The sequence below is a fragment of the Papaver somniferum genome, chromosome 2, assembly GCF_003573695.1.
Source record: "Papaver somniferum cultivar HN1 chromosome 2, ASM357369v1, whole genome shotgun sequence".
In the NCBI taxonomy this organism is placed as follows: Eukaryota; Viridiplantae; Streptophyta; class Magnoliopsida; order Ranunculales; family Papaveraceae; genus Papaver; species Papaver somniferum.
In genome coordinates, this window is record NC_039359.1 from 67,903,591 (window position 1) to 67,920,618 (window position 17,028).

At 36.9% G+C, this 17,028-nt stretch overlaps 1 protein-coding gene across 1 annotated transcript; it reads right to left on the reverse strand.

The window, feature by feature from the left end:
• Nucleotides 1–9,782: 9,782 nt before the first annotated feature.
• Nucleotides 9,783–13,590, reverse strand: LOC113347928 (vacuolar-sorting receptor 6-like). The gene is made up of 12 exons (XM_026591620.1): nucleotides 13,149–13,590; nucleotides 12,346–13,038; nucleotides 12,175–12,263; nucleotides 11,986–12,055; nucleotides 11,778–11,861; nucleotides 11,615–11,691; nucleotides 11,438–11,519; nucleotides 11,004–11,086; nucleotides 10,801–10,864; nucleotides 10,565–10,693; nucleotides 10,363–10,466; nucleotides 9,783–10,278 (listed from the first exon to the last, which is right to left on the reverse strand). The coding sequence occupies exons 1-12, from the start codon at nucleotides 13,444–13,446 to the stop codon at nucleotides 10,174–10,176; spliced, it is 1,878 nt and encodes a 625-aa protein (XP_026447405.1). The 5' UTR covers nucleotides 13,447–13,590; the 3' UTR covers nucleotides 9,783–10,173.
• Nucleotides 13,591–17,028: the final 3,438 nt, after the last annotated feature.

The following is a 17,028-nucleotide window of genomic DNA, read 5'->3' on the forward strand; positions in this document are numbered from 1 at the left end:
TGTCCTCAAAATACGGACTTATGCAACCCAAAGTGCAGCCTAGATTATTATTCACCTCATAAGTATAAAACTTGTGGAATCAAAAAGTTGATACAAAGAGACTTTGTGATTTCTATCTATCTTGTTCAAGTGATAAATCAAAAATCGAACAGGATGAGGATACTTAAGTTATCAAGATAAAATATAATTGATCCTGGCTTCACGAATCCCAATGAAGTTTTTGATAGTCGTTAAACCCTAAAAGATTTTCTGGAGAGGACGACTCTGATACAACTAGGTCACAAAAAAGTTAGAGTCAGGATTAAAAGATCCCAGTTGCCAAGAGTTCCGTTATATAGACTTCAAAGATAGGTTGCTTTAAGTTTAAGCTAAGATACCTTTCGAACCAAGCAAACAATATTTAGATGAATATTGTTTGCTTGGTTCGAAAGCTATCTTAGCTTAAACCTAAAGCAACCTAGATGAAATCTTTGAATCTCATTCACATGTACAGTATCTACATTTTGTTTAGGTAAATCATAAAAGAATCGTGTACAAAGACTATGTCCAACATGGTTAGTCAAAATTAGTCAGTTTGAAATTAAAAGCTTAAAACTCATTTTCATGATCACTAAGACATCAATCTCGAGTCAAAATTATGTGATCAAATAAGTCTAGTGTTAATTAGAGAATTTATCAGAAATAATTAAATCGCATTTGAACAAAATCGACATAGTTTGTAAATGCACAAAATACAAATACATTAACTGTTTCTGAATGGGTTGAGTCATGGTACGCGGACCTGTTTGCAAATTTGTTAGCATAACCGAGATCTGGAGTTGATAAACATTTTTCATTCCACGTACTAGTTTGTCAACTTTGGTGCAAAACTGAGTTCCGGAGTTGACAGAACGTTTTCAGTTGGTGAACCGGTTTGTAAACCTTAAGACTTTACCGGATTCAGAGTTGATAGAAACTTTTCAATTTTCGTACCTTTTTGGGTACTAAACTGGTTTTAGAACATAGAACTGTATTGGTTTGCATACCGGTTTGAATTTAAACCCGGTTCCCTTACCACAGTTCCAAAATGGTTTGTATGCGAATATAGATACCTATCTGGATCACGAGTCAGACAGATTTTCCCAAGATGTTCAACGAATATGCGTACTACACAAATATGTAAGTCGATATATAGCTACTATGTTACATGTATTACGTCTTCAAACATATAAAAGTTATCTCAGTTTGTAAGACTGATAACACTGTCTTGTATTCCGAATATAGTAGTTTTATATTTCTCTAAATCAATTCGAAACATTCCTGAATAACATCAAATTTCAATACATTACCTATACATGGGTAATTGGAGTACTTGTACGTTCAGTTTGTTTACTTTCCTGGGTTGGTTCTTCACCTAAAGCTTCATGATCATAAATATCTTGATTTAATGTTGTTGCATCAACAAATTCAACGTTAATGATTTATACTAATCATCATCAAACGAACCTATTAACTTAACTAATTATAATTAACCATTAAACATGATTAGTGAGGGGCAGATTAGGAATTAGTTAAAATACATGGATAGGGGGTGACCTTGCTTTACTATTTAAATCCCGTTTTTATCTTTTTCCTCTATCTCCCAATTAGTTTTAGTATCCCCCAATTGCGCGTTCTTAAAAAGAAAGGTTGTGAAGAAAGAATAGATATTAGGAGATACGTGTATTTGCATATATTGTATATATGCTCAGGTATTAATAGGTTAGTTGGGAAAGATATTATTTGGTGTAATTTCGGTAACCAAATGCATTTGTGTTTCTACCTATTTAGTTACAGGGGAACCAATAATAAAAAAAATCTTCATCTTCTCTAGCTTGTAGTTTCATGGTAAGAGAGCCAGAAAAGACTTAATCTATTTGAATTCAAATCAAAAAATTGTGCTTAAGATTAACACCATGACTTTTGTCGCTAATGTAGCGATCACAACCTTTAACTCTGGTGGAGGGTCTTTACCGTCACAAGATCGATTAGGTCTTGCTAATACTCTTACTGGATACCCAATGTGAAATCATTGTGCAATTGCATTAAAGAATTTTTATTTAAGACTAAAGAAATATGTTTCTTGTTTCCATAAAGCTTCCAAACAACACATACTCTCGTGCTCCATGCGAACACACTATGGTGCTTGGAAACATTATGAAACTCGATACATGCGAACGCACTATGGTTCGAAGCTTTCTGGTAAATGGAACTCGATATATGGGATGCATGACATATGACATCAAGTAAAGAATTTTTATTTAAGACTCGTGAAATATGTTTCTTTTTTCCGTAAAGCTTCCGAACAACACATACTCTCCTGCTCCATGTGGACGCGCTGTGGTGTTTGGAAACATTATGAAATTATTTCCTGTTTTATTTAATCCTGATCTCAACATCAACTTGATTTCTTTAGGCTTAGTCCTATGGTTTTCTAATCTAGCATCTAGATTGCAAGTCCACGTCATATAGAACAAACTCCTAAGTCCTATGGTAGTTCTAATCTAGCATATTAGATGCGCTGAATCATTCAACAAAAACTAAATTTAGGATGCTGCGCTGAATCATTCGACGAAAAAGTAGATTTAGGTTATGCTGAATGGTTCAACACAACCAATCTCAGCAGTCAGATCAAAAAATAAATCCGGATGCGCTGAGTCATCCCGCGATAAGGTGATTTTGATTGCGTTGAACCATTCACTGCAACCATCTCGCCACTAGTTCACATGCGAACAATTGATAGGAGAGAGAACTAGTGCTAACAAATAGACAACACTTTATCCAGCTACCAAATCTACCCGGATGACTCAATCTTAACATATCTAATTAAAGATTTGAGATATATTGTCACTCTAGCTGGTAAATGGTTTTTGAGTTTCTGCCAACGCTCATGTGGGTTGAGATTTTCTTGAAGTTAAAGTGGAAAGGTCGTGAGTGAAAGAATGGGTTTTTGAGTTTATATAAAGTGTTGTGGTGGATAGATTAGAGATCTTCACAAAACCACAACCAAACTCCAGTCTTACATGGATCATATGTACCGTAATGGTCTAACTACGTGGGACATCTTTGAAACTTCCGTGCAAATTATCACCGGTCAACGACTTTCTCCCATACACAGATTGGGTGATCTTTGAACGAACGACTTTCCCCTCTGGTATAGTATGTTAATAGGGGGTATCATTTTGTTTGGGATGTAAGAAAATCCAAATAAAACAAATATCACTAGTGTGTATTTTGGCACACCCCTCAATCAAAACAGTACCCGATTAGCATCCGTAGTTACCTAGGAGTCCGTCCATCCGAGTATGAACAGTCACCTCATTTTCACACTCTTCGCCTGACATACGGCGCATTTTAGAAAGCACTACAGAGCGCAAATTAGCATAAATTTCCATTTTCAGTTGTTTTCAAACAAAACTAGCTTTAAACTGCAGAATTGAGTTTGCCATTTTCGATCATCTTTATTAAAAAAATAATTCGAATACCAACAAAAAAAAAACACATTCTGAACTCTGAAAAAGCAGCTTCTCAGAAACCCATCATCTTCCTCTTCTTCTTCTTCAAAAGACTTCTTCTCCTCTGCATACATTATTTTTTCAGTGAAGAAGAAGAAGAGGCAGATGAAAAGTCCCGTCCTCCATTAACGCTCTGTACATTTACTCAGTAAGCTCTTTTTGTCCCTCTCTCTGTCTGATTCTTCAATAGTACTCATTTTCTTGTGGTTTCTGCTTGTATTTTTGAAGGTTTTGGGGGTTTTTGAAATAGAAACTTATTTTAATCTCTTTTACTGTAATTAGCTCTGTTTTGCACTCTGATTTTTGATTTTTGGCCGGAAGTGGGTTTTGATTTCTGCTGTTTCATCTGTTGGTGAGATGAAGAACAGTAGATACTAGTCACATTGAGTATTTACAGGCTATTTTTGTTTGATTGAATGGTTTATTTGATGGATTTTTGTTCAATTTGTTGTTGATTTTGCTTTGATTTTTGAAATTTTTTGTTATAGGGTTGTTGAATTTGGGAACAATGTCGATTTCTGAAGTAGAAGAAGGAGAGATTGTTGAAGGGGATGAGTTGGATTTTCAGTGGGGTAATTTAAAAGAGAAGACACAGGATGATATCCAATTGTATGAATCGTTTACGCTTGATGGAGTTGAATACTGTTTGTATGATTGTGTCTATATGCAGCATGAAGATGAGTCTTCTGTGGAGAATCACATTGGAAAGATTGTTAAAATTATGGATCATCCAGACAATCAGAAGGAAGTGAAGATTGTATGGTTTTTCAGGCCTAGACAAGTACAGAAGTGGCTTAGAGAAAGAGAGGTTTCTTGCCTTGTCCATGAACTCTTTCTAGCATCAGGGGAAGGTCTAGGCGTTGCAAACATCAACCCCGTGGTAACGATTCCGATTTCTTTCCTCTTTCCTTTGATCAATCTGCGTGTTAATATCACTTTCGATTGTCAACTACCTTCAACTTACATTAGTGCTAGTATTCTAGCATCAGTGAATTGTTTGCCAAATGAATGTTATGCATACTAAGTATAATATCTGAATGTAGTCCTCCATTTGATTACTTGAAATGAAAAGTTTGTGAAATGCCCATATCATTACCGCATGTAAATCCACGACCACGCCCTTTATTGCCATTGTTGAATCAATTGGTGTGGTTAATAAGGGGTTTGAGAGGACTAATTTTGCTTGTTTGAAAAACTTCGAAAACGAGCAAGCAAAGCAGTTGATGAGGAATTTGTAGCATTAGTTTGAGACTAGAGAAGAGGCATTTCATTATTGAGAAGGATAGAGCAAAGTTGAGAGACAGTGGGAAGTTTGTCTCCGGTTTTAGAGGCTGTCACAAACTGAGCATAATCAGGATCAAGACTGCAGAAGCTATTTTGAGTTGCAAGGTAACAAGGAGTGGGGATGACGGTAGAGAGCATTTAGAGTGACATAGTTTCTTACAGTTCAGTAGTACTCAACTATTTAGCAACATACTTCAGGTCTATCTAGCATATTTCTGTTGGCTTAGTTGTCCATGTTGCGTAGGTTGACAGTTTTTGAACTTATTTATTGATATGATACACGTTGAATTTGTTCAGGAAGCAATTGTGGGAAAATGCTGTGTGGTATGCATATCAAAGGACAGAAGAAATCCTCAACCCTCGATAGAAGAACGACGAAATGCTGAGTTCGTGTTCTCCAGGACATTTGATGTTCAACAATGCACTTTCTCACATAAACTAGATAATATCATATCTGGAATTAAAGGTGCACACTCTGTCTTATATCATTTCTTTCTTTTTTTAATAAAATTTGTTGTTGTGATAGTTGATTATCCTGTATCCATTGCAGTTGAGCACTTTTTCAACAGTATAGAGTACTCAACGCTGAGTGGAGATCAAGAACGGAAAGGTAATCCTTAGAAAACTTTTTGTGATTCGATGTTGAATGCAGTTAGATTAGTAGAAAATCGAGAGTAAGCTTTTATCCTTCCACAGATGCAGAAGTAGAGAACCCAAATCTAGTGGTTCTGAGAAGGATAACCTTAAAGCTCCAATCGTTCAAGGTGGAGAGGACGCTAAGCTGAAATCAAAAGGTGAATTACATCATTCTGGCTCACTGCGAAGTACTTCTTTTGAGGAAACTCCTGCAAGTCTTGGTGACTCAGCTAAACGTTCACTGGATGGGGAACTTAAGGGTAATGCAATGCTAGTACGGAAGCCAAAAGGTGGAGAGGACGCTGAGCTGAAACCAAAAGGTAAATTATATCATTCCGGCTCACTGCGAAGTACTTCTTTTGAGGATACTGCAAGTCTTGGTGATTCAGATAAACGTTCACCAGATGGGGAATTCAAGGGTAATGCAATGCTAGTAAGCAAGCCAAAAGGTGGAGAGGACAAGCTGAAACCAAAAGGTGAATTACATCGTTCCAGCTCACTGCGAAGTACTTCTGTTGAGGAAACTGCAAGTCTTGGTGACACAGCTAGCCATTCGCTGGATGGGGAATTTAAGGGTAATGCAATGCTAGTACAAAAGCCAAAAGGTGGAGAGGACCCTAAGCTGAAATCAAAAGGTGAATTATATCGTTCCAGCTCAATGCGAAGTACTTCTGTTGAGGAAACTGCAAGTCTTGGTGACTCAGCTAAACGTTCACCGGATGGGGAATTTAAGGGTAATGCAATGCTAGTAAGCGAGCCAAAAGGTGGAGAGGACGCTAAGCTGAAACCAAAAGGTGAATTACATCGTTCCAGCTCAGTGCAAAGTACTTCTGTTGAAGAAACTGCAAGTCTTGGTGACTCAGATAAACGTTCACCGGATGGGGAATTTAAGGGTAATGCAATGCTAGTAAGCAAGCCAAAAGGTGGAGAGGATGCTAAGCTGAAACCAAAAGGTGAATTACATCGTTCCAGCTCACTGCGAAGTACTTCTGTTGAGGAAACTGCAAGTCTTGGTGACTCAGATAAACTTTCGCTGGATGGGGAATTTAACAGTAATGCAGTGCTAGTACGGAAGCCAAAAGGTGGAGATAAAGCTAAGCTGAAATCAATAGGTGAATTATATCATTCCAGCTCACTGCGAAGTACTTCTGTTGAGGAAACTGCAAGTCTTGGTGACTCAGCTAAACGTTCACTGGATGGGGATTTTAACGGTAATGCAATGCTAGTACAAAAGCCAAAAGGTGGAGAGGACGCTAAACTGAAACCAAAAGGTGAATTACATCGTTCCAGCTCACTGCGAAGTACTTCTGTTGAGGAAACTGCAAGTCTTGGTGACACAGCTAGCCGTTCGCTGGATGGGGAATTTAAGGGTAATGCAATGCTAGTACAAAAGTCAAAAATAAGATGCAAGGATGCTGGAATGTCATCTGGAATTCATGTAAGTCATGACCGTAAAATTGATCGAGGGACCTCATTTAGATTGAGCCAGAGGAAGACAGTCAAGCTAGCAGGTTTTCATGTAAGTCATGACCGGACATTTGATCGAGGGACCTCAAGTAGTGTGAGCCTAACTAAGACAGGCGACCTAGAACGTAAAGAATTTGCTCCTAAACCAGCAGGAGAAAAGGGTAGAAAAGATGTCCAAGTAATTGTAAGAAAAGGACCAACAAAAATTGTAGTTAGAAGAGCTGCTCCTGATTTAGCACACCAGAAGCGTAGAAATACTCAAACCCAATATTCCAGGTTTAGAGAACCTGGAAAAGACTCTGTCAGACATGATCGAACAACCAACGACAAGAAACTGCACCTCAATGAAAGAAGAGAAGGTGCCACAGGTCTCGTTAGACAACACAATTTGACATCCAGAACATTGAATCGTAATGACAAAAGGTCCCTGCTTTCATATAAAGAAGCACCAGAAGCATCCCAGCGAAAGAAGATCAAAAGTGTAATTCACACTGTGGAGGCCCAGAGAAATGTTGTAAGTTCTCTTTTCATGCCTGCTTGGATGAAAAGAAAATCACCTTTTGATTTATGTCTTCTCATCAAACAAGAATGTGCAATCTTTGAAAATATTCAATAAGTAGACTAAAATTAGTTTGAAATTTTTCGTAGGCATGCATTCACAAAACCTGAGTAATGCTCCTGCTTGAAAGTTTTTAATTTTTTCTTAATTCCCAAAGAGGCTTATGCTCTCCTACTTTCTCCCTTCATGTTTTCAGGACAGAAGCAAATGGTTCAACTTCAAGCAACTTGTAAGTAGTTCTTCTCTAAGTAAACTAGGCTTCTCCTTTTTCAGCAAATACATTTTCGTAGAACATTGATTTAACTCTTTAAGCTTTTGTGATAAAAAGCTGCACACAGACTGTAATTTGAAGTTGCAAAAGAAACAAAGTAGTGCCAAGCTATTGTGGTGCAATATGCATGTAAAAATCGACAAGTCTCCCTCTTCCTTGAAACAGAAAAGATTCTTTTTCAAGGCAAAAAAGTATACTAGAATGTTTAGTTCATTACCAAAACCTGTAAACTGGGATTCGCAAGCTATCATTTTGTAGCTGTGTAAGTTATCTAAATCAAGCATCTGTTTTTTTGTTTTTTTTAGCCTTCGGAGGAAGAAGTGGAGCCAGTGGACCGTGCTTATTCTGAAGGAACTCTTGTCCGACTGCAAAACTTGGACCCCTCCTATTCAGCAGCAGAAATTGAGGTAGGGATGAAATTTCCAGTTCTGTTCGAAATTGTAGACATTGGTTATTATTTTACTTTTTTTAGGTTTGACATTCTTTTGCAATTCCATTCATTTGTTTTACTTTTGAACTCCTGTTTTTTGTTTTATTTCAGGAAATAATTATGACCTATTTGAATGTAAGGTGCATTGCAAAGGTGTTACCACAGTGTACATTCTCTAGCCCTCACAATGGTAAATGATCCAATTGAATTTCATAACTGTTATCATTTATCAAGTCCATTCAGCTATGTTCCTTCAAATGCAGCTTGGTTTATACAACTAGGTGTTAGATTTACTTCAAGTCTTCAAACCTTTCACTTTTTTTTTTTACCTTCTATTCCAGGTCAAGCTTTTTTGATCTTCGGAACAGAAGAAAAGGCAGAGGCGGTAATTAAGCAATTGCGGGAGAGGTATCTAATGCTACCAAATGGAAGGTATCTTTACTTTTAGTTGCATTTCACCATTTTAGTGGGAGCCCTTACATTGGTTGGTACATTGAATATGAGCAAACAATGTAGCATTTGTTTGTGAATTGAACACTGCAAATCTAGATTTATGTGGACCTTCACCTGATTGCATACCAGGCTCTTTTTAATACTTTGTCAATACTTAGTGTATTACTGGATTTGCTTATTCCAGGCCTCTTACTGCTCATCGAGGAGCCCCAAGGGTGTTCCCTGAAACATCAGCGAAGTTTTTTGGCCATATCACGCTTGACAGATACAGGCATCGTGGCGGGGTGGGGCTTTTCTTATCCCACTCCTCTTAATCAGTCTTAGTTTTTATTCTTTCATGCATCATGCTATTGTTGCTAGTTCTCAGTGTTAATTGACTTCTGGTTTTCAGAAAACTGGTTTTCAGAAAAGAGCGGTCTCAACGTCACACTGTGCACAGTCTAACACAGTAGAATACGAGTTGGCTTTAGACTGGATCTTACTACAAAGACAATCAAAGGCGACTCGGAAAGCCCTTTTTGAGGTGATTCACATAATACCATAGGAATGCAAGTTGCTTTAGAATGGACCTGTCATAGTTGGAAATTCACATAACCTTTTACCTTGTTTTTTGTAGCTTCATGGGAAGGAATTGGATGCTCTAAAAGCAGAACTAAAGAATCAACCAGCATAGTTCGACAGGAAATGAGTGACCTGTTATGTAAATAAAATCTTTTGCGAATGTCTATACGGCCTAATTGAAGCTGAAGTTACAAGTATATGCTAACAACATACAGGCATACAGCCCTTCAATCTTTTGGAAACCTCAAGGGAAGTATTAAACATAGTCTAGTACAGTTAAATGCATACAGACTTACGAAATGCCAAACTGGTAGGAGGTGGATTTTTGTAAATTTTTGGTGTCAGGCATATCAAATTGTCAGTTGTTACCACCCCTTCAGTGTAATGGTTTCTCATGACCATTTCTTTTTGCTTTTCATTTCTATGTTTAGCATTTATAGACAACTGAATATTATTCAAGTATTACTATATTATAGAAATATATAGGAAAAGTTCTTAAAACAGACTACATTTTGGGTGGTTCACTTCACTGCTTTTCTGTCCGAATGCTGATTTTTATGCTTCATGAATGTGCAGCACAGATTTGGATCAATCCTGGAAAACATAATTATATTATTCTTCAAGACTACAATTGCATCACTTTTATTTCCATCTACATAGAAAAATAAAGGATCAGAAAAACCTAAATGCTACATCAGTTTATTTGTCCATCTGCACAGAACGGTTTTCACAAGCAAAGAAAATAAAATGGCAGGAGTTTTTCCTTGTTTTGACGGTATTGTGTTGGAAACATATACTTGAAACCGAAAAGCTATCTTGAACTGATGATGACGGAGACGAACAGTTGAACTATATATCTTTTGTGCACCAGAAAGTAGCACGTACTAAAAACGCAAGCATAGAAAGTTTCACAAGTATTTCTTCCTCCCTCATAAGGTCTTACTACGCACTGTTGCTTCAATCTTCAAATACAGACAACCTATACGGCCGAAACTGGTTGATGTAGCGGTTGGACCTCATTTTGTTGATTGTCAAGGGGCATGTACTGAGACATTATAGCCATGATTTCTGAATCCATGTATGACTGCAAGTGAAGTAGGACTTTAGATGTTGGAATGGAGTTACCAAAAAGAAAAGTAAGAGAAACATACAGATAGGTAGAGATTACCCTCAGCCTGTATTTGTAGAATATATAACCCGCCATGCCTGCACCGACTACTCCAGACACCACCAAGAGTGTAAGGAACCATCCAAATCTTGACGAATCTCTTCCTGTATAACAGACGAACATGGGTCAAACAGAATGCAATAAATATATACCCACTAGAACACATTTGATTTTCAGTGTAGAAAATACCTTGATCACTTACCTATACAAGTATCTTGCTCCAATATGTATAAAGAGTCACCTTTGCACTTGCAGTCATATCCACCCCATAGATTATTACAAGTGCATCCATCACATTGACATGCACGACTCTCCTTACATTCATCAATATCTAATGCATAAACCAACACAAGGAGAATTCTTGGTATAATTTTCCAGACTACGAGAATTCTAAATGTAATTGATGTTGCCAAGAGCTAAAAAAACAAGATGGAATACCTTCACATTTCAGACCATCTCCTCGGAATCCACTTGGGCAACGACAGCCTGTTAACTGGAATTCCTATTTTGTGTACCAAAGAAGAAAATAAAACCCTGAATTAAAATAAAAATAGATGGCGCATGCAAATAGATCAATGGTCATGAGAGCGTAAAACCGTTGGAAGACTAAAAAAAAAAAAAAAAGGATAATGTGAGTGAACCGCGCAAGCTGAAACAGTCAGTCCATTTCTTGATTCAGACCAGCAGCCTCCATTGTTCATAGTGCATCTCGCCGGCCCTACACCTGCCGATGAAGGAAAGGAAAACACAAATATTTATCTAGGTGATTGTATACATATGTGAAACAGCATTATAATTCTTCATCTGTTTAATGGTTTGAATTGCAGCTGGTTATATATGATAGTACTTATGTCTGACTTGTGCTCGCACTGTAAAAATGTAGTACTTATTGTTACAAAACGAGCATCCAACTCAAAGCCAATTGGCAATGAGTGGAGAGGCCCTAAGGGATTATAAGTCGCAGGATCTTAGATTGTCCAACAATGTGGGACTAATAATCTCAACACTTATGTCTGACTTGTGCTTGCAAATAAAATAGGAAATTGGTTTGTAGCAACATCAGAGGAGTGTGTACCTTCACAAGATCGATAACCATCTCCACGATATTGGACACCATTCACGACTGGGCACTGGCATATTCTTCCCCTGAATGTGTCCTGAAAGAAACAAGTGATCGTTGATAATCTGACAAGTTAGTATGCTATTTCACCTTAAATTATGGCAGTAAGCTGGAGTACTTCTTAAATTGTACCTTGCATGCAGTTACATTAGATTGTGGGTCTCGCCAACAGCCACCATTATTCTCAAGGCACTCATTAGTCTCAATAGCTGTAACATCAAGGGATAAAATGAATCCAAGTCCAAGCTTACATTTTTTCTAGTAGGTTATAAGGTAGAAGAAAGTGGATAACAACCTCCACTCAGGCATATTGGAGGATCGCTTGTTTCCTTAAATCCTGCGCATACAGCCTTCAGCACTGAAGTTCTCTCTAATTTTCCTTTAGGGAATGCAAATAAAGGAGTTGTTAGTACTTCTGCACATGTTTTCTTTGCAGCAGTTTCAGTGTGACAATTAACAATTCCAAACAGGAGAAGAAGTAGTTATAGCATTGCATGACAAACCTCGATATTGTGCATTGTTAATAACTAGTGTTGGCAAGATTGTGACATCACCCCGAGATCCTCTACCAATCTACACGTAACAAACAATAAACACTTGAACCACATATTGAGCGGTGGTTGGCATCATCTAACCAAACCAAACAACAAACGATACCTGTTTTACGAAGCAAGCAAAGATATAAAGCAAACCTGCAGATCTTGCTCAATTTTTAAGACAGGATTATCCACATCGGCCTCAGGGTCACCCATGCACTTTTGAATCTTCTCGATTGGCAACTCTAATGGATGATACATAAAGAACATTATGTAGGAGCAAATTGAAAAACATACATAAATGTTACTTTTACCAGTTGCACGTACCAAGTGAGTTCATAACATCCTCGGCGCATTCTTTGCTATACCTTTTCTCCTTCATCGAACACCTAATGTGGAAATCTGTCACGTAATCCCACCAAACCCAAGAACGATTACTTTCATTGGCGACTCTGTGGACACAAAGTTGCCTCAGGTTCTCAACAACTACATCTTTTCCTTCATACCCTTTTCCAAAATCCTGTTCTGGATCGGGTGCACAGTACCTCCCATGGTTTATACACTGAGACTTGCATTGTTTGCTTAGGATAAAAGCCTCAGGACAATACCAAGTTATATAGTGAGGTGTAAATTGAGTAAAACCACCCTTCTCAAGAATCTGAGCATGACCTTTAAAATTCTTGACGAAATTCATCTGATCATCGCAGCGGACTCCACACTCATCATTGCTATTTGTCCACAACTCGTACTCGACTCTCTCGTCCGGATGTGGCATAGATTCTGTCCAGTCCAGTTTTATCATAATGTCTTCCCCTTTCAGTGAGGCTTTCTTCAATGTCTCACCAAAAGAGCGATGAATCAAAGCCGATGGTATTTTAATCTTATCTATATACCCTTCAGAATCGCTACTCTCCTCTGGAGAATCCATTGTTATCAAAGGTTCGTCTATGTTGTCAGCTACTAAAACTGCTGCTGCTCCAGCTTTTTGTGCATTCCATACTTTCAAAGCAAAGTAGCAGTCTGCAGGATCAATATAAAACTGAATTAATACCCATTCCTCAAAATTGAAAGATCAAGAGTCTGACGATCATTACTAAAAACTGCATGATCTATATAAGAAGAGTGCATACCTCCACGATCAAGGAGAAGAAAAATGGGAGCAGAAGAAGAGTGAGATTTGACGTCAAAAGAGTTACAACCATTTGATGATGATTTATCGGATGGATAAACGATAGTACCTATCAGTGTACCTCCATAATCAGGAATACCAAAATTGCCGATAGCACTATCATGTTTAGAACGTAAATTATCAGGTGATAAAACTGATATACTACTTTTCTCTACTACAAATCTACCATTAACACTAACTAATAATATGAATGATACCCAAACCATCAAATTCATTGATATGATGATCACAAAACCCATTCTCCTAGTTTCAGAATCAGACTTGTTTTTGGTTTGGTTGTTGTAATTCAGAATCAGAGTTGTTTTTGGTTTGGTCGTTGTAAAAAGGAAAATTAAGACAAGAATAAGTGAGTAGTTGTTGCGGAAAGCAAAGTAATAGGAAGAGAAGAGAGAATGATTCGACGAGTGTTTGTCGCTTCTTCAGAATTGGTCTTCCAAATTTTTTTCTTTTTTACGTAAACAAAACGACATTCATCTGGCGATGTAACTAAGCATCATCGTCTGATGTACAAGTCACAACAAGTGATAGCGATGGAAAAACCGATAAAAAGTGCAATTTTTTATATTTTTTTTCATAAAAAGTGCAACCATAAAATAGAAGAAGACTATGGACTTCTTGCAGAGAAAAGGGAGAACACTGCGCTACACACGTATAAAAAATATGGCCCGGTGAACCTGGCGCTTAAACGATTGATCCGAACACCGTCATGGAGTCATTGAAGTTTTGGGCCTAAGATCTATTTTGAAACTTTTTCTTTATTATTATTTTTTTGGTGGGGTGTGGAGGGTGTGTGCGTGTGTGGTTTAGTGTCAACATTTAAAAGGGTTAGACAAATAAAGCTTCCATTTGATCAAAACGAAAAGAAAACTTCCACGTGTAATTCTTGTCTTTTATTGATTGAAATCGATTTTTCGTGATGCGGTAATTCTGACGAGGATACTTATCAATGCCTGATTGGTACCATAGTATTTTATCATGATGGAAACCTATTCTTTGATTAGAAATTATGGTAAATAATTATTACATTTCATTTACATCCCATACGTAATTATACCAAGTCACTGTCACCTATAATGAGTGGACATAACTTTAGATCGATAATTTGTAAGTGTTATATGATTTTATAGCAACAAATGTATTGATTCCGGGTAATACTTTTGATTCCTTCATACCTATATACTGTAATTTCATAGCAACAAGGAGTTCATCACAAGCTAATTGGAAGTAACTGCATATCTTGGAAAGTAGTTTAGCTCATCAGATTAATCAAACATACATGATATAAGATGCATCTAATACTTTTCGTATAACCGAGACAGATGAGTCAACTCATCTGAAAAATCGGTTTTATAAATCTTTGATTCTAATGGTTTTATGATTCTAATTTGTTCTATTTTTAGATTTTATTCAATCTCACCATGATTTCTATAGTTTTAATAATTAGATTTCATAGTTGGCTGTGGAATTTTTTCTTGAAATCAAAATTTTAGTTCAAGTTGAAATTTCTCTTTAATTTAATTATCCATCTTAAATAACTCTCATGTGTTTGTAAACCTTTTCAGGTCTCTAATTGATCATTCTGTGGGTATCCAATGGTGGTATTTATCATGGGTTTTGCAGCTGAGAAAATAATAGTGGTACAACCAGCAGTGGTGCTAACCGTCATCGTCTTGATGTTGGTTCATATTAGTAGTTCATAAGATCCTCTTCATTCATCCAAAAATATTCTTCCTTCAAACATTACCTTATTAGATACTATCATCCACTCTTCCCATTTTAGATCAAGTTACCCTGATCAAGAACACCGGATTTCTCATCTTCATTCAAAAATTCAAAAAAAAATTGGCTCCCAATAACCAGTCAATCAATCATCGTAATTTTAAGCAGAGTTATAGTAATTCCAGTCTGTCAATATTATTACCATATTTTTATGAAATATCATTCTCACAATCATCGGAATATAAGAGCTAACTATGGTCATCAATAATATTCTGTTTTTAACCATTATCATAAAGCATATAGGGTTACCCTTCTAAGGAGATTCACATTTATTACGTTGAACAAAGTTGCTGAGAATAATATATATCATGTGAGTAGTTGTGGAAACTATATTGTTCATAGGTCCGTGAAATATAAACAAGTTAAGGTTGTCAAGATACTCAATCCAGTCATGTCTGCATCACAGAGCGATCATATCAATCAGCTATCTCGTCAACGGAGACAAGCCAATATTGATTTGTCTTCAAATCAAAGAAGAGTAGTTGGGTCTTTACAAGGTATCAACCAGGAAGCTGGAGAATGACGTCCGTTGGAATATTGGGAAAGTTTATAGAGAAGAATAAGATGAAGATGAGAGTTATCAGAGCTGAGATTAACTCTCTTTGGGGAAGGTATCGTAATAAGGAGATAAGAATCATGGGGCACAATCTTATGCTAGTAAGATTAAACGGTAAAGAGGAACGCAATGAAGTTATTTCTGATGGTCTGTGGTTAGTAGATGGAGTTCTCTTCCATGTCCAGAAATATTACCCAAATATTCCTCTTAAAGAATACGTATTTAAGCATCAAATCTTCACACTTCATTTCAAATATCTTAAGCTGGAGCATATGAATGTAGCTGTCATTGTTGAAGCCATAGGTTTTATGGGTAGAAAAATCTCAACAATGCCAAAGAACTGTAGACCTCGTGCAGGAAATACAGTGAAAGCAAAAATTGAAATTGATCTTCAGAAACCTCTTCACATGGGAGGCTGGTGGAAAACTATTTCGGGGGAGGATGTATGGATCAGATACCATTGGGAATTGCGGCCAAAAGATATCTTTCCTAAGTGTTTTGTTATTGATCATCTAGATAATAGTTGTGACCATATTGCTGGTCTTCTTTATCTAGATGGCTTATCTGCTACTGAATACGAAGCTTGTTTTAAGGAGACGTCTGAAGAAGGAAGTGAAATGCAAGAGGAGAATGGTGAAAATACTTAAGGAAATGCTATGGAAGAGGAGATGGCTGAAGAAGATATTGCAGATGGTCCAAGAATTGTCAAGATAATGATTCTCTTAACCAGGAACCTTCAATGAATCCTCATAATATTCATATCCGCCACCCAATACCTTGATAAACAATGAATCTACTAATGAGTGCCAACATAATACTACAATGATGGTTTAGGACAACTCATCTGCAATTTTTTTTTTTTGCACCCATGAATGATTGCGTCAGAGATCCATCTCAGGTATTCTTAAAACACAAAACCTGCATTTATTTTTGTCCATTTCTCTTTTTCCAACTTAGCTTTAATTGCTTCTTATAATCATTATTTCAAAGTCTGAATGAAAATTATTGCTTGGAATTGTCAAGGTTTTAATGATGTTAAAACTAGAGATCATATTAAATTCTATCTAGATTACATAATCATGACATTATTTTCATCCAAGAAACCAAAGTCAGAACTGACAAGATTCTCAGTCTTTCTAAAAGTCCAAACTTCCCAAACTCTGCTTATGATCCATCTGTAGGTTTATCTGGTGGTCTTATTCTTTTATGGAAGGATGGCTTTGGCTTAGAAATAGTTCATTCCTCTAAGAATATGATATATTGCTTAGTTAAAAATGATCCCTTTAAACCAGATTGTATTTTGTCATTAGTGGATTGATCTTGTAACCCACTGGAAAAGAAATCTCAATGGAGTTGTATTAGGGACCTTGGTTTAGAAGTCAGCCAATCGTGGGTGTTGGTGGCTGACTTAAACGTTATACTTGGCCCTTCAGATAGAGTATGGAATACTGTGGCATCAAGTTCTACTTCTTTATCGGTCAAATAA